This window comes from Phasianus colchicus, chromosome 3 (genome assembly GCF_987193195.1).
Source record: "Phasianus colchicus chromosome 3, bPhaCol1.hap1.1, whole genome shotgun sequence".
In the NCBI taxonomy this organism is placed as follows: Eukaryota; Metazoa; Chordata; class Aves; order Galliformes; family Phasianidae; genus Phasianus; species Phasianus colchicus.
The window spans coordinates 3,633,252-3,655,877 of NC_143438.1; the positions used below are offsets into that span (position 1 = coordinate 3,633,252).

At 41.8% G+C, this 22,626-nt stretch overlaps 1 protein-coding gene across 2 annotated transcripts in view; it reads left to right on the top strand.

The window, feature by feature from the left end:
• SLC66A2 (solute carrier family 66 member 2) overlaps positions 1-22,626 on the top strand; it is a 58,733-nt gene that overhangs the window by 2,309 nt on the left and 33,798 nt on the right. The window contains exons 2-3 of one of the 2 annotated variants that reach the window (XM_031608324.2): positions 11,601-11,734; positions 18,364-18,417. In XM_031608324.2, the coding sequence (XP_031464184.1) occupies positions 11,601-11,734; positions 18,364-18,417 (188 nt within the window). The remainder of the gene's footprint in view (positions 1-11,600; positions 11,735-18,363; positions 18,418-22,626) is intronic. The other variant, XM_031608325.2, reaches the window with a different exon arrangement.

A 22,626-nucleotide genomic window follows, 5' to 3' on the forward strand; every position in this document is an offset into this window, starting at 1 on the left:
GTAAGCAGTACACCTAATAGTCATTGGAAGGAAACAGGAACTTTTGATTGAATTATTCCATAAATTTAAACCTAAATACACCTGTTCTTGTGCTAGAACAGGGCTGTTCCTACCACTGTTTTGTTTTGCATTATAAACTTTCCCCTGTCTGACCAGTAACTTGATATGACAGGTCTCTTACTTGATCAGACCAGTCCAGACCTTCATCTAGATCTCACTTTTGAAATCTTTACTGATATTTGTCTGTGATTTTTCAGTTGATTTTATCTTCACTTTGTTGCTCTGGTTGTTATGGATATGGTTTGTGCCATTGCAACTTCCTCTCCACCCTTAAGTACTTAAAGTGTAGGCCTTAAAAACTTCTGAGTTCTGATAGTGTTGCTTTGCAGGCCATGGTTATTTCCTTTAATGGCAGTATATGTATTTATTTAACTTCAAGAATGTTTCTGTAAGTCGGTGATCATTTCTGGTGTTTCTTCCAGATTTTCCTTAATTTGATATTTTTTCTAATTGAATTTGAGGGTCGAAGTCAAATGTTATGTGTTTCAGACACAAACAGTGGAAAGAGATAGGTAGCTCCTGCCTTTTAGACCGTGTTTCCTTTGTGTTTTCATTCTCAGGTAGAGCTGATCTTTCTGTATCTGTCAGGCACAACAGATGTCCAGGCATCCAATCCCAGCTTTTCCCTGTGGCTCTACTCTGCTTTGTTCACCTCACATGTGGGGCAATTCCCTCTTTTCTTATCTGTGAACAGGCAGATTCCACAGTAATTAAAACTTAACTTTCTTCTTTAATTATCTGGTGTGTGGTGAATGAAATTTGACTTCCTTTCTGAAAATTTAGACACGCTGTTGCAGTTACTGCAGTGCAGTAGTAGCACTGTGATGGTACCCAATGAACAAGGGACTGCCAGGATAACAGTCTTGTTTCCAGTTACTTCTTCTCAGAATTTTTCCTTTTCTGATTATATTATTCACAATTGTAAGCAGTGTTTAAAGATAGAAAATGCTGATGCACTGCTGCTGCTTTTTCACATCTAACCCTTTAGTTTTGGGGTGTACTCGAGGAACTTCTGTTTGCTACTGATGACAGTAACATGCTGTCTACTAAACCACATTTCATGCTTCTGTATTTCACAGTAGCTCAAAACTTTCTTTTGGAAGAGATTTCTGCTTTTGCATGTTTAGCCTCATTCTCTTCCAACTGAGTTTGATGCCATCACTTTGTGGAACAGCAATGGGAGGGGACTGAGCTGCAAGATGAACACATGGCTTTCATTTAGAAGAAAGAAGAATGGATGTTTGAGCTTACTAACTTTAGGTCTAATGTGTTTACTGTTTACTAAGTTGTTTGGCCCCTTTAGAGAGGATTAAAAAAAAAAAATTTGAAAAATAGATGTTTTGTGTCTACACCATAAAACAGAGCGGTCTCCATTTTCTAATGTGGTTAGTAGATTTGTGTCTGACTAGGCATTGTGAAGTTAGCTATGTTTTTCATGATAATTATGTTAGGATTTTATGGGTTGCTAGTATAGCTGCTGGTTGTAATGATCAGTATCAGCTACACCTTTACTCTAGTCTTTTGCCTTTGTCAGTGCTGCTTTACCTATCTGTCTTCTCTGGATCCCACACATAGTCATTTCTAACTTTTTGCTCTGCTCAGTTTCTGGGCTGCTTGGCCTAGAGAAGGTCTGCACTGTGGTCAAGTTAAAGAAACAGCACAGAACTCAACACCTTTGTGGTGCTAGTACATAGGAGAGTACATGACAAGCTCCAAAAAGTCTATAAATTTTTTCATGCATTTTGATAATAACCATTACCATCTTTGTTTAGCAGATGTCTTACTATATTTGCTAGTTAGCTCTGATTTCTTGTTCATGATCAGTTGTTAAAGTATCTGAGGGGTAGCTAGAGCCTTACTGTGGAAGTTGGAGGTGGTTAGCAGTCTGGTGAAGCTGTTCTATGCTGCTGGATTTGAAGCACACTGTAGCACTGAATTCAGTGGTGACAAACCTGCCTTTTTGGTTCATCTGGCCTGCAGTCTGCCAGCTGACTCACTTTGAATTGCTGTGACCAAGGACAGGTGTAATGAGGTGAGGAGAGTTGCATAATCAGTTGAGGGTGGTGGATGCAGAAGAGCTTTGAGCTCTCTCTCTCTCTCTCTCTCTCCCATTCCCCTCTTCTTTTCTAAAACAGCTTATAATGAGATATGTTATGCTTTCTTTGAGTATTAAAATAAAAATAAATAGCTGAAAGAAGGGGAACTACAGATTTCTTAGAAGTCAGCCGAAGGCATTCTTAGTTGTATCATGAGTAAGTTCAGCCAAAAATAATTATACTTCCCACTATTTCAATAGGGTTTTGGACTTTATTCAATTGTGCATTCCATAACATACTTCGTATAGTAAGTAAAATGTGATTTGTGTATTTTTCAGTTAAATTATATTCTTCCAAAAAGTTCTGAGATGTGATTCTGGGGGTCAGTGGCCTAAGCCTCATGCAGTAACATCAGGGAAATCTAAACAACAGAAAGTAACACAAAACTTTCCAGTTTTGGAGCTGCTCTCACAGAATTACTGCCTTAAGGCAGTCTCTAGAAGCAAGTTCTAACAGTCAAGAAAAAGGTGAATACTATGTTTTCACTAGTGCTTGCTACCAGTTGTTCTACCAGTTCATCTGGAGGGGAAAACTGGTTCTGATAGCTAATTCAGATGTGTTAAAATTGGAAACTGTCTGTACTGGAATCTGTGAAATGAGCTCCCTGTTGCTAACAGAGATTTACTGAGACGAATATGTGATTGAAGGTGATGTATAGGAAGATGTTGGACTCGGTGATGTATGTGAAAACTTACCCAGCCATATTTATTTTGCTGTAATACCTACAATGCTACTTGTGGATCAAGGCCTGATGCCATGTGTTGCTTTGTCCTTAAATGTTGGTCCACTTGTATCTGTAAGACTTTGTGTAGAAAGGAGGTATTCCTAAGACCTTTATTACTAAAATGAATAGTTAGATTTTCCATATGGGAAGGGAGAGATGATGCTATAAACCCAATTTTAAGAGTGACTGCAGCTTTGAGAGATTGCATTATCCATGCTTCACTATGTACCAGTGCCTACTAGAGGAGTCTTGCTCAGATATTGAGAGTGATATCCTGTTTTCTATAAATGCCAGAATGCAAGATATAAAATTCACCACTCTTTTGTACAAAATGTGAAGGTAAAACAGGATTTTGTATGACCAAGTGAGAAGCTTGTTTTCAGTGTTTCATAAAGTCCTGGAAGTTTACATGTCAAGCAGGAATTCATATCAAGAAATCTTAATGTGAACTAGTTTGTTTCTTGAGCTCGTTGCTGATTAAATTCTGTTACTGCATGGGCTGGTTTTGTGTTTGTTTTTTTTTAAGTCAACTGTGGATTATTTCCTGTGGCCCTTGTTTGTATGCAGTGTTCTGTGTACTCTCCACCTTGCTTGCAATTTTTTAACTTCCCAAAGAGCTGAGAAAGTTGATCAGAGAGGTAAAGCCTGGAGTAACTTCTATTGCTTGGTGATTTCTGCTGTTACAGTAAATGGAATCCTCTTTGTGAGGTGAGGCAGAACTACATTGGGCAAGAGCCATCTTAGGAAAGGATACAACATGTTTGTTCTAATTTGGTCGTCTTTTGCACAATTGACATTTGTTGTTTTGCACATGCTCAAAACTGGAGTAACAGGATTGTTGCTGTAGGATTAAGGTGTGCTGATGGAGTTAGATATTTTTCCAGTGACTGGTTAGTCTCCACTGTGGCTTCAGTGTTTCTTTTGTCTTCATCACCTGACCTTGCATTGGGTGTGTTATAGACTACTGAAATACTGATAAAATGTAATATCCTTCCCCCTTTTTATTTTGCACATTTAACTAGTACAGGAGAAAGAGTTCTTTAGTTTTTTTTATAGTATTTTTTTTACTGTCAAAAGTTCTCTCTCTTCATAGTCTGTTACTGAAAGTCTAAATTTTTTGAGTACTATGGATGTCACAGTTGCTTACTTTATCACCTAACTTTGCAGCAGGGCTTGCATCTTTTAGTGCTCCTAGATCAAGCTAGCTTGAGGAGTCTTGCTTGGGCAGGTCCTAATATCATTATGAAGCAGAGCAAGCAGCTTGAAGTAGTGTTTCATAGAATGGCTTAGATCGGAAGGGACCTTAAAGGTGATCTAGTTCCAACCCCCCTGATGTGAGCAAGGTTGCTCATGCAACTTGGCCTGGAATGCCTCCAGAGATGAGGCATCCACAACCACTCTGGACAACCTGTTCCAGCACCTCACCACCTTCTGAAGAAAGTATATCTTCCAAACATCTAACCTAAATCTACCCCCTTATAGTTTAAAACCATTTCCTTTTGTTCTATCAGTATCAAATCACATAAAAGTCAGTCTCCCTCCTGCTTGTAAACTCCCTTCAAGTACTGGAAGGCTGAGATGAGATCTCCCTGGAGCGTACTCTTCTCCAAGCTATACAAGCCCAAGTCCCTCAACATTTCATGATAGGTAAGGTGCTCCAGACCTTTGATTATGGCCCTCTTCTAGACCTATTCCAGCAGCTCCACATCCCTCCTGTACTGGGGATCCCAAGCTTGCACCCAGTACTCCAGATGGGGCCTTACAAAGGCAAAGTAGAGGGGAATAATCACCTCCCTCACGCTGCTGGTCACCCCTCTTTTAACGCAGTGCAGGATACCACTGGTCATCTGAGCTGCCGGAGCACACTGCTGGCTCATTGGGTCTGCTAAAGGCCACCCAACTGGGATGGAGAGGTGGACAAGGCACTTTATAACAGATAGGTGAAGTCTCGAGGTCTCTTCCCCCTTGTTCTCCTGGGGGATTTCAGCTTCCCAGACATCTGCTGCATTTATAATACAGCAGATAGGAATCAGTCCCAGAGGTTCCTAGAGAGTGTGCCTGAACAGAGACCTTTGGCTGGAACTCAGGAACAGAAGAAAAGTTTATGATCTCTGGAAGAGTGGGCAAGCTACTTAGGACGGTTACAAGTGTGTAATGAAGCTGGGCAGGGAGAAAATTAGAAAAGCCAAAGCCAGCTAGAACTGATCTTGGCCACTAAGGTAAGGGACAACAATAAACAGCAAGAGGAGGGCTTGGGAGAACCTCTGTCCCTTTTTGGTTGCTGGGGGCAACTTGGTGACTGAGGATCAGGATAAGGCTGAGGTGCTTAATTCCTTCTTTGCCTCAGTCTTTAATAGTAAGACTAGTTGCTCCCTGGGTGCACAGCCCCCTGTGCTGGTAGATAGGGATGGGGAACAGATGTGGAGCCCTGCATAATCCATGATGAGATCATTTTGGATCTGCTCTGAAAGCTGGATGTTCACAAGTCCATGGGGTCTGATGGATTGCACCCTAGAGTGCTGAGGGAGTTGGTGGATGTTTGCCAAGCCACTCTCCATCATCCTTTGGCAGTCCTGGCTAACCGGGGATGTCCTGGGGACTGGAGACTGGCAAATATGACACCCATCTTCAAAAAGGGCCGGAAGGATGATCCTGGTAGCTACAGACCTATCAGTCTCACCCCAGTGCTGGAGAAGGTTATGGAACTCAGGAATAATCTTGGGAGCCATCATGGACAATTGAAGGTCAACAAAGGGATCAGGCCCAGTCAGCATGGGTTTATGAATGGTAGATCCTGTTTGACAAACCTGATTTCATTCTATGACAAGGTGACCCGCTTAGTGGATGAAGGTAAAAGGCTGTCAAAGTGGTTGTTCTTCCTGGACTTTTGTCTGTCCAGGAATGACCTTTCAACACATCCTTATTTACCATATCTGTCTCTGTCCAATTGGAGATAAGGATGTGTTGGGGGACCGTGTCAGAGACCTTGTGCAAGTCTAGATAGCTGATGCCGTCACCCCATCATAGAAGGCCACCAGATTGGTGAGGCACAATCTGTCGTTGGTGAGGCTGTGCTGGCTGCCCCTGATCACCTCTACACCTCGTATGTACTTTAACATCTTTTCCATGAGGGACCACTCCAATATCTTCCCAGGCACAGAGGTGAGGCTCTCTGCCCTGGGTCTTCCTTTCTTGCTTTCTTGAATATGGGAGTGATGTTTCCCTTTTTCCAGTTACAGGGAATTTTGCTTGGTAGCTGTGATTTTTTTCAAATATGATGGAGTGTGGCTTTGCAACTCAGACACCTCCTGGGCCAGAATTCTCTCCTCCCATATTACCTAGGTGGGCTTCATTAGGACAGATGCTGAGTAAACTGCTCCATGGTTGAAAAAGCCAAAATTGCTGCAATGGCACCAGCCTCTCAGCCATATATTTATCAGATAGGTTTTCCTGGTCCTGTTGGTATCCCTCCCTGCCACCTGAGGGATAGGGGAGAGCACCATCTGTACTCCATTGACTAACCACTGCAATCCCCTGAAGTCCTTTTTGATAGCCCTCAGGCTTCTCTCAGCAACTTTATTCCTGCCAGCTTGAACTGTCAGTAATGGTCAATAATCAGAGGGTTAAACCTGACTAGGGAGTCTTGTAGTAATGTTCCTGACCTTGGCCACAGAGAGGAAGCATTCTTCCCTATGGGTAGGATGTCTGACATTTGGAGCCCTCCGTTCCCCTTGGGAAGGAGTGACCTAAGGCAATTAGTTCTCTTTCCCTCTTGGTGGAGGCAGTCTTGAGGTGTGGAGTCAACCTCCTTGCCTTAGACAACCTCCTGGATGGACCTTACTGTAATCCTCATTTACTTGTCCCTGGAGTTCTAGAGCCTCAAAGCAATTGCATAAGGCCATTTGGGAAGATGAGGTAGATAGGGAAGGGGGTTTTCCTGCCAACGAACTGGGGACCTGCTTTCAGTCCTTCTCATCTCTTAGGTTCCCTCCCTTTGCCCAGTGGTGACAAGGCAGGGGGTTCACCCCTGTTTGGGATGTATCACCATGGTGCCTTTCTCTTAGATATGACAGGGAGTTTCTCTGCCAGTCTGTCCCCCACTTAAATGCCTGAGGGTCCTTAAACTCAGCTGCTATGCTGAGTAGATAATCAACCTGCTCACACTTCACATAGATGGCATCTCTACCATCCTGCAAGGGCAACAGCAGGCTTAGGCACTTTCTGCAGCCAAAGACTCAAATAGCTGCACTTTTGAGCAGGAGCTTGGACTGGGTAGCTACGTTTGTTTTTTGCAAGAGCTTTCTGCCAAGTAGATTGTTTCCATGATCATGGAATATTATGGAATGGAAAGCACCTGTGGAGGTCGCCTACTCCAACATTACTGCTAAAGCAAGATCCTTAGAGTAGGTTGCACAGGAAAGCATCCGTGAATACCTCCAGAGAAGGAGGCTTTAGAACCTTTCTGGGAAGTTTGTTCCAGTGCTCTGTCACCCGCACGGTGAGGAAGTTCTATCTCATATTTCTGTGGAACTTCCTGTGTTCCACTTTATGCACACTGCCCTTTGTCCTATTGCTGGGCGCTGCCAAAAAATCGTGTTCCCATCCTTGTAATGCCTGAACTTCAGATATTTCTAAGTGTTGCCAAGATCCCTTCTCAGTCTGTTCTCCAAACAGAGCAGTCTTGGGTCTCTAGATTTTTCTTATAAGCAAAATGCTTCAGGCCTCTGCTCATCTTTGTAGCCGTCCACTGGACTTTCTCTAGAAGTTCCCTATCTTTCTTGAACTAGGGAGCCAAGAACTGGACACAGTACTCTGGTTGTGGCCTTACTGGGGCAGAATAGAGAAGGATCACATCTCTTGATGTGCTGGCCGTTCTCTTTTATTTAATGCACTCTAGGATACTGTTGGCCCTCTTGGTCATAGACACTCTACTGGCTCAGTATCCACCAGGAGACTCAGGTCCTTCTCTGCAGTACTCCTTTTGAGCAGGTCATGCCCTAATCTGTACTGATGCTTGCAGTTATTACTCAAGTGTTGGTCACATGCCCCTGTCGAACCTGGTAAGCTTCTTCTCTGTCCAGGTCTTGCTGAATGGCAGCACAGCTGTCTGGTGTATCAGCCACTCCAAACTTTCTGTCATCAGGAAACTTGCTGAGGGTACGCTTCATCCTTTCATGGAGCTCTTCTCAGTTCACCTCACTGTCCACTCATCTATTCTACGCTTCCTTAGTTTACCTGTGAGGATTATATGGGAGACAGTGTCAGAAGCCTTGTTGAAGTCAAGAATGCAATCCAGACATGCAGAGTTGGGATCTGGAAAGCTAAGGTGCAGGTGGAACTGAACTTCGTGGGGGATGTGAAAGATAACAGGAAGGGATTCCACACCTATGTTGATCAGAGGGCTGAGGAGAGCACAACTCCTCTGATATATGAGAGGGGAAAAACGTCAACAACGGACACAGAAGGTTGAGGTACTGAACAAGTTCTTTGCCTCGGTCTTCCCACACCTCTCAAGTCTCTGAACATCTTGGCTGAGGCTGTGGAAGCAAAATCCGTCCCGCTGTAAGTGAGGAACAAGTAGGAGACCATCCAATTAGACTGAGCAGGTACAAATGTGTGGGGAATGTGGCTCCTGAAGGAACTGGTTGATGTGATTGCCAGGACACTTGATCATATTTGCAAAGGCATGGCTGTCCAGTGAGGTCCCTGCTGGAGTGGGGGATGGGGATAAAAGAGAAACGTCTCCTATTTTTAAGAAGAGTGGAAAGGAAGACTTAGGGAACTACAAATGGTGAGCCTCACATCTGTGCCTGAGAAGGTCATTCATAGAATGGGTCCTCACGGAGGTTATGTTAAGGCACAGGCAAGATGAGCTGGCAATCTCAGATGGCCAGCATGGCTTCACTAAGAGCAGATCATGCCTGACCAGTCTGGTAGCCTTCTATGGTAGAGTGTTGGCATCAGTGGATGAAAAAAGGTCATCTGCCTGAGTTTCTCGAAGGCCTCTGACGTAGTCCCACACCACGTCCTTATCTCTGAACTTAAAAGAGATGGATTTCAAGGCTGGGTTATTAGGTGGATAAAGAACTAGCCAGATTATTGTGGCCAGAGCGCTGTGGTCAAAGGCTTAATGTAGAGGCTGCTTGCTCATGAGTGGTGTTTCCCAGGGAGACTGGGGCTCATCAACATTTTTATCAGTGACCTGAATAGTGGGATTGAGTGTGCGTGCTCAGCATGCATAGAGATGATACTAAGCTGAGTGTGCAGTCAGTACAATGAAAGGGATGCCATCCAAAGGGACCTGGGCATCCTTGAAAAGTGGGCCTAGTGAGGTTTAACAAGCCCAAGTGGAAGTTGTTGCACTTGGGTCAAGACAATCGAACTCATATTGCCCTGTGGAGAAGGATTTGAGGGTCCTGATGGACAAAAAGCTGGACATAAGCCAGCGGTATGTGCTCACAGCCCAGAACTGTATCCTGGGCTGCATTAAAAGAAGGGTTGCCAAGATGGTGAGGAAAGTGATTGTTTTTACTCTGCCCTTGTGAAGCCTCACCTGCAGTAATGTATCCAGGTCCAGGGATCCCAACACAAGAAAAACATGGAGCTGTTGCCTGAAGCATCTCTCCTATGATGACAGACCAAGAGAGCTGGGCTTATTCAGCCTGAAGAAGATTTAAAAAAACAAAAACAAAACAAAACAAAAAGACCTAGTGCAGTCTTCCTGTACTTAAAAGAGAACTTATAATCAGGAGGAGACCAGCTTTTATGCGGGGCGATGGTGGTAGGAGAAAGGGAGATGGTTTTAAGCTAAAAGAGGCTAAATGAAGTTTAATGTTAGGAGGAAGTGTTTTACTCTGAGAGTGGTAGAGTACTGGCTGTTCAGAGAAGTTGTAAATGCCCCAGCCCTTAAGGTTTTTAGGAGCAGGCTGCATGGGGCCCTGGCCCTGATCTAGTCAGTGGAAACCTTGCCAAATTAGTGGGGTTGGAACTAGATGTTCTTTAAGGTCCCTTCCAACCTGGGCCATTCAAGAATTCTGTAATGTGTGCCTCTTACTCTTCCTATAGCTAATGGCAGTGCTTGACAGTGAGCAGTGTGGAGGCACAAGGCATCACAGTTTCCCTTAGCTGGGTACCATTTGACAAGAAATAATGTTGGTAGTTTTCTTTGGTGCGGGCTGCTTGTGCTCTGCACGTGGTTTTTTGTGGAAGATGGGTGAGGCTTTCTGATCTCTTTTGTCCCTAATTAGCTGACTCTTAACAAGAAAGAATATCCCTGGTGAAATGGTGGTAGTGGAAATTGTGTAAGAGAATATGATGACAAACCTAGTTAGTTTTTTACTAGCAGCTTTATCACTGAAATAGCGTAATAAGTTAGATTTTGCCAGAGTTCTGTAAAACAGGAACTGTCTTGAGGTAAGCCTTGAACATAGCTTCAGGTGGCAGTGCAGTTGAAGTCTCTTATAGCATGGTGTGCATAGAGAAAGGCCTTAGCATTGGTGCTGTGAGGGAATCATGGAGAAAGGCCTTAGCATTGGTGCTAAGGGAATCAAGAAGGCTAGTGAGCTGTGTGGCACAGCCTGAAGGAGCTGGGGAGGGCAGATGTGTATTTTTGCCACATGTTATCCTCAGCATCTTTGTCTTCAAGGCAAAAGTACAGTAATAACTGAGCCAAGAGAAGCTGTCCACTGTGATGTGTCTGCAGGTTTCCCATTGTAAATCTGATATCCTTCAAGGACTCTTCAAGAAAAGCTTCCACCTGTTGCTTTTAACCCATTCTAGTGAGTCCTGGTGGAGGTGGCTAAAAATCCATCAAGTAATGTGGAAAGAGGAGTTCAAAAGGTCACCATTCTTCTCTTGAAAATCTCATTTTCATGTGGTAGAACCAGTTGCAATCACATAAGAGAAAGCCCTTAAGCAGATTGGCCACAATCCAAGTTTCTTTTTCTGCAGTATTTGTAGGAGTGCTCAATAGTCTCCGCTGTACATTATCTGAGACTAAAGAGAAATTTTTTGCTTGGGGGGGAGGAAGAGAGGGCAAGCGTGCATGTTTGGTTCTAGTTTCTTTCGAGACTTCCTTCTTCCTCAAGCCTTGATGCACACTAGAAACAAACTGATGACCTGTTTGATATGTTCTGTTGACCTGGTCTTTCCACTCTTATCTAGAAGCAGACAAGATATAAACCTTATCTTTGTCTTTTTCTTTCAGAAGATCTATAGTAATCCTATAAAATTGTTTTCATGACCTCACTTTAATTTAAAAAAAAAAAAAAAAAAAAACAACAGCAAAAAAGGTAAGGTTTGCACAGGTGTCTTCGTGAGCGCTATAGAGTATATATGGAGAGAGCAAATAACTGGTGTAAAGCATAGCATAACTCTCTGATCTCCTACTATTGGTTCAACTACTCACTGAGCCGGCTTGTTTCAAAATAATAATTTTGCTGCTATCTTCAAAAACAGTTAAGATCTTGGTTTCAGGGTTTCTGGGGCCTGTCCACAGGGATGTTTTATCTAATAATCATCTTACTCAACAGGGGGATTGTAACTGCACTACGTGTGCATCTAGATTTAACTAGTGACTTTATCAGCCTATCATAGCTGTTATGTAAGGGGTAGCTAAGGCTTTCCTTTTTTCAGGTACTTAGGATGAAAGAATGAAAGTAATTGAATGCAACAATTGTTATTTTTGAGATGTTTTATATATTTTGCTTTCTGTTTTTTAGGTTTGGAAGGCGCTTTGAATCCCCTCTTCTGTGGCAAAGCATTATCATGATCATTACTATGTTACTGATGCTGAAACTGTGCACTGAAGTACGTGTGTCCAACGACCTGAACATAAAACGCCGTTCTTTTTCAGGTTAGTGAGAGGGACTAGCTGTCACAGAGTGAGTCTTTTGGAAAACAAATTGCACTGTGTTTTGAATGAAAGTTCTGCCTGAACTGCAACCTAGCCTCCTTTCTTGATAAATCAGTGTTTTACTAACTTTGTTTTTGAAATCCCTCTCTTCCAGATGAGTACTTACAGCTGCAATTTTATTTTAAGTGGGTCTTGGTTTAGTCTGGAAACTGAAGTTCTGATTAACATTTCATATAATGCCCTAGGATATAGAGCTGAATATCATATTGTTTTGCTAGCCTTGGATATCTTTTTTTATTTTTTAAGATCCTGTTCTGTGTAATAAACTATTTTTTGAACTGTACTTCCTGTCAAGTTAATAGATTAGATCCTGATTGTATGCTGTTACCTGAGATCTTATTTGGCAGTTACTAACACTTGCTTCTGCACAGAATTTATTTTCTGCATATTAAATTACTGGCCATCAAGTGTCATGGCTTGGCAAGGACCTGCTGGTCAGACTGGAGGAAAAGGAAGGATGGTACTGGCTGTGGATACAAGAGCATGTAACCTGGGAAGAATACAGAGATGCTGTCTGGACCTGCAGAGAGGGGATTAGAAAAGCCAAGGCACAGATGGAACTGAACTTGGCAAGGAATGTTAAAAACAACAAGGATTCTTGAGGTACATTGGACAGAAGAGGCAGGTAAAAGAGAGCATTCCTCCTTTGATAAATGAGAAAGGAGAACTGACTACAGCAGATATGGGGAAGGCCAAAGTACTAAATGAGGTCTTTGTCTTGGTCTTCACTGGCAGCCAGAATTCTTTTATTTCTCGTGTCCGTGAAGCTCACATCCCTGAGCCTCTAGGTGGGAGCTGGGGGAGTGATTTTCCCCCCCAGCTGAAAAGGTGGAGCAAGTCTGAGACCTCCTCATGAGATTGAATGTATACAAGTCTATGGGGCCAGATGATATGTGTCCCAGAGTCTGGAAGGAGCTGGTTGATGTGGTTGCTGAGCTGTTCTCTGTCATATTTGAAAAGTCATGGCTGTCAGGCATAGTCCCCAGGGACTCCAATTTACAGAAAGGGAGGAAGGAGGACCTGGGGAACTACAAGCCAGTGAGCCTCACCTCTGTGCCTGGGAAGATCATGGAACAGATCCTCCTAGAAGACATGTTAAGGCACATGACAGATGAACAGGTGATGAGACAGCCAGCATGGCTTTACTAAGGGAAGGTCATGTCTGACCAATCTGGTGGCTTTCTATGATGGAGTGATGATGTCAGTGGACAAAAGGAAGGCAACCAGTGTCATCTATCTGGACTTGTGTAAGGACTTTGACATAGCTTCCCCCTCACATCCATATCTCTAAATTGGAGAGAGATGGATTTGAGACGTGGACTATTTGTTGGATAAGGAATTGGTTGGAAGGCCGTAGACAGAGGGTTGTGGTGAGTGGCTCTGTGTCCAGGTGGAGGCTGGTGACAAGTGGTGTCCCCCAGAGGTCTGTCTTGATACCGGTGCTCTTCAAAATTTTCATCAGTGACATCCATGATGGTCTTGAGTGCACCCTCTGCAAGTTTGCCAGTGATACCAAACTGAGTGGTGCAGTTGACACGATGGAAGGAAGGGAGGCCGTTCAGAGGGATCTTGGCAGACTTGAAAGGTGGGCCCTTGTGATTCTAGTGAGGTTCAACATAGCAAAGTGCAAGATTTTGCACTTAGGTCAGAGGAAGCCCAGATATGTATACAGGTAGGGTTAGTCTCAAGGAGAACTTCTCCCAGTGGAAAAGGGCCTAGGGATCCTGGTGGGTGAAAAACTGAACATGAGCCAGCAGTGTATTCTTGCTGCTCAGAAGGCCAATGGTATCCTGGGCTCATCAAAAGAGGGGTGGCCAGCAGGGACAGGGGTGTGATTGTTCCTTTCAGCTCTGCCCTTGCGAGGCCTCACCTGGAGTACTGCATCCAGATCCGGGGCTCCCAGTACAGGAACGATGTGGAGCTGTTGGAGAGGGTCCAGAGCAGAGCCATAAACATGATCAGAGGGCTGGAGTACCTCCTCTATGAGGACAGGCTGAGGGAGCTGGGCTTGTTCAGCCTGGAGAAGAGAAGGCTGCAAGGAGACCTCATTGTACCTTTTCAGTATTTAAAAGGGGATTATAAAAAGGGGGGGAATCGACTTTTTACTAGAGTAGGCAGTGATAGGACAAGGGGGAATGATCATAAGTTCAAGGAGGGGTGGTTTAGATTGGATGTCAGGGGAAGTTTTGCCCAGAGAGGTTGTGAATGCTCCGTCCCTGGAGGTGTTCAAGATTGGGTTTAATGGGGCCTCGGGCAGGCTGGTCTAGTATTAGATTTGGAGGTTGGTAGTGCTGCCTGTGGCAGGGGGGTTGGAACTTCACAGTTCTTGAGATCCCTTCTAACCCAAGCCATTCTGTGATCAAAGCAGGAGTTGCTGTCATATCATAGATAGAAAATTGTCCTTTTGTACACCATTTCCTTGTTTTTTTTTTTTATTGTGGAATTCATGGGAATTGTTACTTTTTTATCTCATTGTATTCTTTATATAATATTCTTGCTTAGTAGAAAGCCTTTACTTTTTTTTTCCCCCAGATAAGAAACATCAGTAGTTTTTGTTTCTTACAGAAGAAAGGTAAACAGCAGAACAGTATTTTGTATTTGACTTCTGGAATTTTGTATCACAGCTTATTACAAACAAGGTCATAATTAATATTATCATTTTTTGTTAGTTGTTTTGCAATTATGAGTATATAGCTTATTCTCTCCATCTATTCTCTTTCCTTATTCCCCAATAACTGAGGGTCTGATTGAGCTCCAGATATCCACAGCCTTCATTAGACTGCAGTAGATACTGGCTGTGCAGTAGAGTAATTTATCTAGCAGCTGAGGAAACTACTTCCATTCCTGCTTACTATGGAATATAGTGTGAAATTGTTAAGGTAAGTGAATTCGTGTGGAACAGGGCCTGTAATGCAGTTCTTGAACACCAACTGCCATGTCTGCTAGCAGAATGAATGACTTAACTTTTTTCAGTCCAGATTTAGCAGCAGTTAGAATTTAAAATCCAGAGAGCATTTAGAAGAGAGACATATGCTTTCTGCCTCTCAAAGCTAGCATTTCTTAAACTTGCTGAAAGGTTTCTCTGTTTGCCTTTTTACACACACTCTTGCAGTTGCCATCAATAACCTTTGGACATAAAGGGAGGCTATTCAGTTTTGCATATAGCTCTCTTCAAACAACTCTCCCTGAAAGACATACAGTCTTCCAGAGGGTAATTAGTCTTTCCCTTACCAGGTAATAGGGACTCTTCAAGGTTGTGTTGTGTCATTTGATCCTTCCTGAAACTCAGCTTGTTAAATGTAGTTAGCTAAAGAGACAGCTTTTTGCCTACTTGTGGACCTTAATTGTTAGTCTTTAGAATGCTTGCATCCTTTGAGACCAGCTAAAATTGTTTTCTTAAGTGTAATTGGTTTGGATGGAAAAATTATCTCGAGAATCATCAGGCTATGCAAAACAGGCACAGTGAGGACTTTGACTCTGCCAGCTATAATGTGATGTCTCAAAGCAAATATTTGACTGGTTTCAACAACACGAAATTTCTTTCAAGGAGGGCAGAAAGTTGGGTTTATATTTCAAACCCAGTGTAGGTAGGAGTGAGATCTGTGATTCTAATCCTACTCCTCATCTTATCTTGTTAGTTTTATGGTGGTTCAGACAAGCTGATAAATCTGTGTTCTTACTTTCTTTCCTCATAGTTTGTCAGGTCAGTGAGAAGCTATGCTTGAAGTTGGTGTTTGTCATGAACATTACAGAATCCTGAGTGGAGGGTGCACAGTATCTCTGTGATAGTATCATTCTTCATGTGACTGATCTGGAATTTAAATCTTTTTCTTGTTTGTTTCTGTCCTCTACCTCAATGTTTCTATTAAGTAATCCAAAACATTTAGAAAATGAAGTTTTTTTCCCTTTCTTGCATTACTACTAAATGCTATATTTCTTCCCTAGTCATGTTAGCGTGTGTTTATATTGATCTTGATTTATGTGGGACTTCTCCATATTTTTCCATTTTTCTCACTTTGTAATGGCTAGTTCAAGACATTTTAAGCACGCTCTTTCTGAAGTGTTAAGGAGCAGGCTCCTTTAATCCTGACAAGCTTGTTCTGTATTTTCTAGCCTGATTTGTGTTATCACTGTTTTAAAATGTTTCAGTTCTATTTCAGAATGTAGACATAAAGCTGTTAATTTACAGACTCACACAGCATGAAAAATACAGTCTCCTGTGGACTCTTTTCTAGAACTGCTTGATTATTTCTTTTAACTTCTTTATGAAGAGCTCTTTAGGAAAACTCCTGTCAGCTATTGTGTTCTCTCAGTGAAGAAGGCTGCTCTGAAAGTAATGCCTCCTGTTTTATCTTCTTGGCCCACCAATGTCAGAACTGGACATTGGTGGTATGGCAATACATGTACAGTACTGCCAATATTTCATTATGCTGTTTTGCTGCGTGATTAATGGCAGCAGCAGGGCAGTCTGACAAAATGTCTGGTGTGGAAGTGTGTGTGAAGTAGAGGTATAGAAATGAATTCCTCAGTGTTGAGAAGATTGATGCTATTCAGCACCTACTGATGCTCATCTGAGATTGCTGAACATTTCTGGAAACCAAACGATAGATAGAAGCACAGTGAGGTGGTGAGAGGTGTATTTCAGCAGTGGTAACAACAGCAATAGGTCACCTTTGCTGTTGCAGATTTTTGAGCACTGAAAGCAGGTTCTTGTATGTTGCTGGCAAAAACGCATAGCTAATAGTGACTGAAAAATATTGTTTTGTAGCTGAGAATCTGCTCTATCATCTAGTGTTACTGTGCTGTTTGCATCTGTTGTGTTTCCATGGAAATAAATAGGAGGCATTACTTTCAGAGTGACCTACCTACTTCTTAGAGACAAGATTCTCTTTTCTCACTTCTAGTCTTGCAAAGCAGGAGGCAAGTTATAAGTGTCAGCGCCCATCTTGTTCTGCTGCTGCCTTCTGTTTTTTTTGTTGTGGTTGCATAAATGTATCCTTCAGTTACATGACTTGCTCTCTCTTCAATCAGTACCTCTTTATTTGTGCAGCTGTTCTATTACTTGTTAAACTTGACTGTGTAGTCTTTTTTCAGTTGTTCTGGTTTAGTGGGGGGGGGGGGGGGGGGAACACACAATGTACACCAAGAGAAGAACAACAAAATCTTTAAATCATCCCGGTGGAAGGACAGCATTCTCTTCTGTATAAGAATGTAATGTATAAGAATGCAATGAAAGCTAATGTTACTGTGAAGTAAGCATGAATAATATCTCATTCTCTTTTATCCTTTATTCAACACCATTTAAATTCCAACTGGAATGTTGTACATGTAGATTTCCAGGCACTGTCATTGTGATAACAGCTCTCTTTATTCATTGCCCATATTATATTAGTGTTGGTGCATCCACATTGATGCAGTGTTGTTGACCCAGTACAGAAAGATTCAAGGTTCAGTGGTGGTTTCTTTTGTTAAAATTGTTCTTGTTCAAAATTCTGTATTATTTCTGGGGCATGATGGTGCTACCATGCTACGGTCATATTGAAAAACAAAATCTGTGTCTTTTGACACTGGAACCAAGACTTTTTCAGGAGGCAGAGTGCTCACAAGTACAGACTGCTAAAAGCACCTAGTCACTCTCAAAAGCGTTGGCAGGCCAGGACAGAGAATTCACAGAGACTTTGAGTGACATCCAACCAAGAGTCTTCCTTTTCTTCCCCAAACTTGCTTAGTTTGTTCTTTCTCTAACAAACATTCAATTCCAGTAATGTCCAAGGTGTTGTGATAGATATTCAGCACCATGTGCTGAAAACCAGCAAACAGCTTTTATTAAAAACAGGCTTTTCAACATCTTTTCAAAATGAAGCCAAGGCTCAAGTGGAACTTGAGATCTTCTGGTGTGACATTAAGATTTTTTTTTTTCTGTTCACTTATCCAGTTTTGCCTTCCTTCCAGCAGCTTGTTGTCCTAAACTGCTTTATAAGTTGTATCTTATAATTGTATCTTGGATCTCTCAGGAGTTGATATTATCACAGAGAATCCCTCTTGCACAATACATCGTTTTCCACTGGGGGAATTAAGGAGAGTGATAACATTTTAATATGGAGAATGACTGCAGTAGGGGTCTACTCCATCCTTAACGTGATTAGCTTAAGCTGAGACTTTATGAAATTAGAGCATTATCCACAGGAAGTAATGCAACTGATACTGTCTTGACTAGTTCAATGTGTATTTATATACTCGATGTTACTGGGGTAACAACAACTTTTCTCTGATAACGAAAAACAGATAAAGTAAGAGTTGACTGTTTCTCTCCCTAGGTGAATTGCTGTTGAGTTGTGCATAGAGACTCTTTTGGGCCTTCCTGTTCTTCAACCTTATCTTAATATCACTGAGTGAGAGAACTTTACAGAAAGCATGGAGACTAAAACTTGTCCAGTTTTGTTTTGGCTTTTATATAAGCAAAATTTACTGACTGTTTAAATTTGAACTAAAAGACTGTTGCTTCATATAATCATACAAATCTATTTTGTCTTTCCTTTCTTTTTTTCCTCTCTCAACTTTTAATGTAGCTGCTGATAGTAAGGATGAAGAAATTAAAGCACCTCCCAAGAGATCTTACCTGGGTATGTACTGTACAAACCCACTTTGCATGAAGTCATCATTCCAACTGCATATTTTGTGCTTTGCTACTTTTTTTTGTGACCGTTATTAGAAATGATTGTATGATCATTTCTATGGCAAACGCTTATGTTTTTGTGATGTATTAAAGCCTGGTGTGTGGTTTTATTTTAATTTTCCTTTCCTTGCCTCTAACTTTCATAGAGGAAAAGATGCTTTCAGCTCTATTTCATAAATCAGTTTTTGATGACCAGTTTAATTCATTCCATTGTGCGTTTCTACACTTATCTTTCTTCTCCAAATTATCAAGCAAAACTGATACAGGGATCCATGTCTTCAGGAATGTATTTCTTCTCTTTCAGCCCTAACTCCTTGAGGAACTAGGAAAACTACAGGAGTATCTTTCAGCATTGTTCAGAATGCTAGATGAGAAATTTCCTACAACATCTGATTTTTTCACCCCTACATCATTGTGGTGATTTATATACTCTCTATTTCTGGACTTATTAACAGACAGTTAAGGAATCTGGATCTCATTCTGAGGAATTCAGAATAACCATTAGTCTGTTTATAATCTGAGTACTTTCTTGAAAGCAAAAGACCAGCCATCTGAAGATTAAATAGGCTCTCTTCTAATTTAGATTTTATTCATCTTGATCTCTCCTTTCAGATTTAGTGCCAAAATGTATTGGTTGGATAGCAGTATTTTGCAAGGCACCTTTTTTGTTGTTGTTTTCAAAGCATGTTTTCTGGAGTTGGTATCAAACTTCTATTTTGTTGTTTGTCTTTGCTTGTAATAATTTTCACTGGCTTGCAACACTAACCAATGGAATGTAAACTTTAAACAGTCCTGTCCTTTTTGTGCCTATCTTCCTGTTGTCTTTTTACTAGTATTCAGCAGTTCTTTATTTACAGTAGCAGAGTTAGAAATGGCTGCCTGTGATCCCAGATATGATTAAGCATTTTGAAACAATCCATTTAAAGTGGGTTAAAATTAAACGGAAATAAGTAACTCAATGTGTACCTTTTACTCATTTCTGTGTGGGTTGTTTTTTTTAAGTTGTTTAAAAAAAAAAAAGTACTTGGTGGTTCAAATGCTTAAAAAGTTGAAGTTTGTAGGAGAAGGAAACACTATAATTCTAACTAATTTAAATCTGAAGTATTTAGTTAGTGTTATGCTACTCAGTCAAGGGAAGGGATTGTTCTGTACTGGTGCAGCCTCACGTTGAGCACTGGGTTAAGTTTTGGGGCTACAATATGAGACAGACATAAAACTGTTAGCTTCCAAAGGAGGGTGGTGAGGATGGTGAAGGGTCTAAAGGGCAGAGCTATATGAGGAGCAGCTGAAATCCCTTCATTTCTTCTGCCCAGAGAAGGTGAGACTGAGTGGGGGCCTCGTCATGGCCTACAGCTTCCTCACGAGGGGAGCAGAGGGGCAGGTGCTGCTTTCCTCTTTCTGGTGACCATGGATAGAGCCTGAGGAATGGCATGGAGCTATGTCTGGGGAGGGTCGTATTGGATGTTAGGAAGAAGCTCTTCATTGAGGGGGTAGCTGGGTACTGGAACAGGCTCCCTTTGGTCATGGAACCAAACCTGTCAGAGTTCAGTAATTATTTGGACTATGTTCTCAGATGTATGCTTGGATTTGTAGGTGGCCCATTGTGGAGCCAGGAGCTGGACTTGATAATCCCTGTGGGTTCCTTCCTTCTCAGAACAGTCAGTGATTTACTGCTTTGAGGTTTAATGATGAGTTGGCAAATCTGTTCTCTATTTTAATGGGAGAATTCTTACTGGAGCAAACAGTTGAGAAGTTTTGATATCTTTATATTTAATGTGCATTCAGAAATATGTCCTGGTGGTTTAATGAGTGCTTTATATCATAGTGTATGTCATGCCTTTGTTGGCTGAGGGTTTTACTGAGTGAGCGATATCCTTGAATTAGTACTGCACTGCCCTCTCCCTGTGTCCCAGTTTCAGCCCAGGCAGTGCCAATTGCACACTGGTATTTGTTTGTTCCGAGTGATGGGTGTGTGCACAGGGCTGGGTCAGGCCCCTGGATGGGGAAAAGTCACTGGTGTGATGGTGCAGGGCAGGAAGCTGGCCACAAGACTGTCTGGGCCAGGCCTCATGTGGCCCACCAGCTGCAGTTTGGGTATGGGTGGTCAAGAGATAAGACAGACATGTAGGTTCAGCATTTTGTTCCTGAGGTCTTAACAGATCTGGCTGCCAATGCCTTTTGTCTGGCCCTTCCGTGGTACCTGTGAAGTTTCATGTAGCTCAGCTGTTTGTAGTCTTGTAGAAGGAAGATGACTTGAACAGGTTCTGCTGAGAATACTGTGTAGCTGTGAAAATACTGCTTCTGGCATGAGTACCGTGTCTAATCTTTGTTGTGGTGAAGAATTAAATCTGTGAATAAAGTCAGAATTTTGCTTGTGTTGTGTATATTTCAGCTTAGAGTAAGAAAAGCAACTTTTAGCCACGTGGGGGTGCACTTGTGTTTCTCAATCTTGAGCAAAGCCCCAAACTGGAACTTGTGAGACACGCTCTTCTTTCAGGGCTATTCTGCTATCTGTAAAAACAGTAAGTAAACAGAAATTTTGAGAAATCTTCTTCCTCATGGTGGGAGCCAGACTAATTAGTTAAACACAGTGTCAGTGATCAAACATCTGAATGTTCATATACAATATACTTGTCTCCTGATCATGCAGATGAGGGAATGTATCCTGCAGAGGTCCTGCTTTGGAGTGTTAGAGAGACATGAGGTACTTCTCCAATTGCTTATGTTTTGAGCATGTCGCTGCTCCTACATGCTTGATAAGGTTTAGATCAGAGTGGTGAGATCTGATCTATAAAGGGGATCATGGGATAATTTGGCTTGAGAGAGATACCTGTGGTTATGTGGTACGGCTCCTTACTTGAAGCAGGTCCAATTAGATGAGGTTGCTCAGGGTCTTGTCCAGGTGAATTGAGTATGTCCAAAGAAATGGATTCCATAACCTCTCTGGCACCTGTGCCAGTGTCTGACTGTCCCTGCGGTGATCAAGTTTTTCACTGAATTGTACAATGCATTGAGTTGGAAAAGAAATAACAATAATATTCTTAATGAATGGAACTATATTTGGAGGTACCAGGATCCAGGTACCTCCAAATTGTTGCACTCAGCCTAACTTTTTTTATCCATTACATTTTATGTCCTGTATGTGTTATTAGCCTTCTGTCATTTAAAGTGTGCTTGGAATATGAAGTTACTAGTTTTTTCTAAGCTAGAAATAAGGAATATATTTAATAAGACTACATTTCAGAAGACCTTAATGATAAATGAAGACATTAATGTAGTATTTCCTTGTGCTGGATATTGAAAGGCATGTGTTACTGAAGTACCAGTGCTTTGCTATTTTCATTACTGCATCAAGGGAAAGCAAAATGTGATTTTTTGAACTTAGACCTGAGTGATAGAATTGCTGGGATTGAAAGGGACTTCTAGAGATCATCAAGTTCAACCCCCTGCTAAAGCAGGTTCTCTACAATAAGTCACACAGGTAGGTGTCCAGGTGGATCTTGAATATTTCAAGAGAAGGAGACAGCACAGTCTCTCTGGGCAGCCTGTTCCAGTGCTCTGTCACGCTTACCACAGAATCACAGAAAATCATTACCTAGAGTTTATGCTGTGTTAGCATGAGAGTGGCTTCACCCACTATTTTAAATATAGTGTTTATACTCTTCATGGTCACAACTGTGCACATCAAAAGTAGTATATTCCAAAAGTGTGCAATACTGTATAATCTGTGACTATGCAGATAATGAAGAATTACTTCATATCTGTTGAAAAGGATGGCTTCTGTGTAATGGATTTTACTGCAAAAGAAAGAGCGTTTTTGATGTCATGCTTTCAGCCTGTAATGCACTATACTGATGATTCCTGAATATAAACAATTAGGGATAGCTTTATTTTCCTGAAAGATTCCCACCTTCCCCACTGTATGTTCCTAATTTATAAACAGTAATTCTCAACTAAGAGATACTTACTGGAAAAGGATTGTCAAGCCCTAGACTGATGTTTCAACTAATATATAGAGATATATCTACAGTGCACTCCAAGTTAGTCAGTATCCTTGGGCTGTTGGCTTTTGGGAGAAGATGAAGGAAATTGCATTTTCTTCCTGAGGTCTGTAACAGGAGAACTAAGCAGCAGCTCATAGGTGGTGTGTATGCCA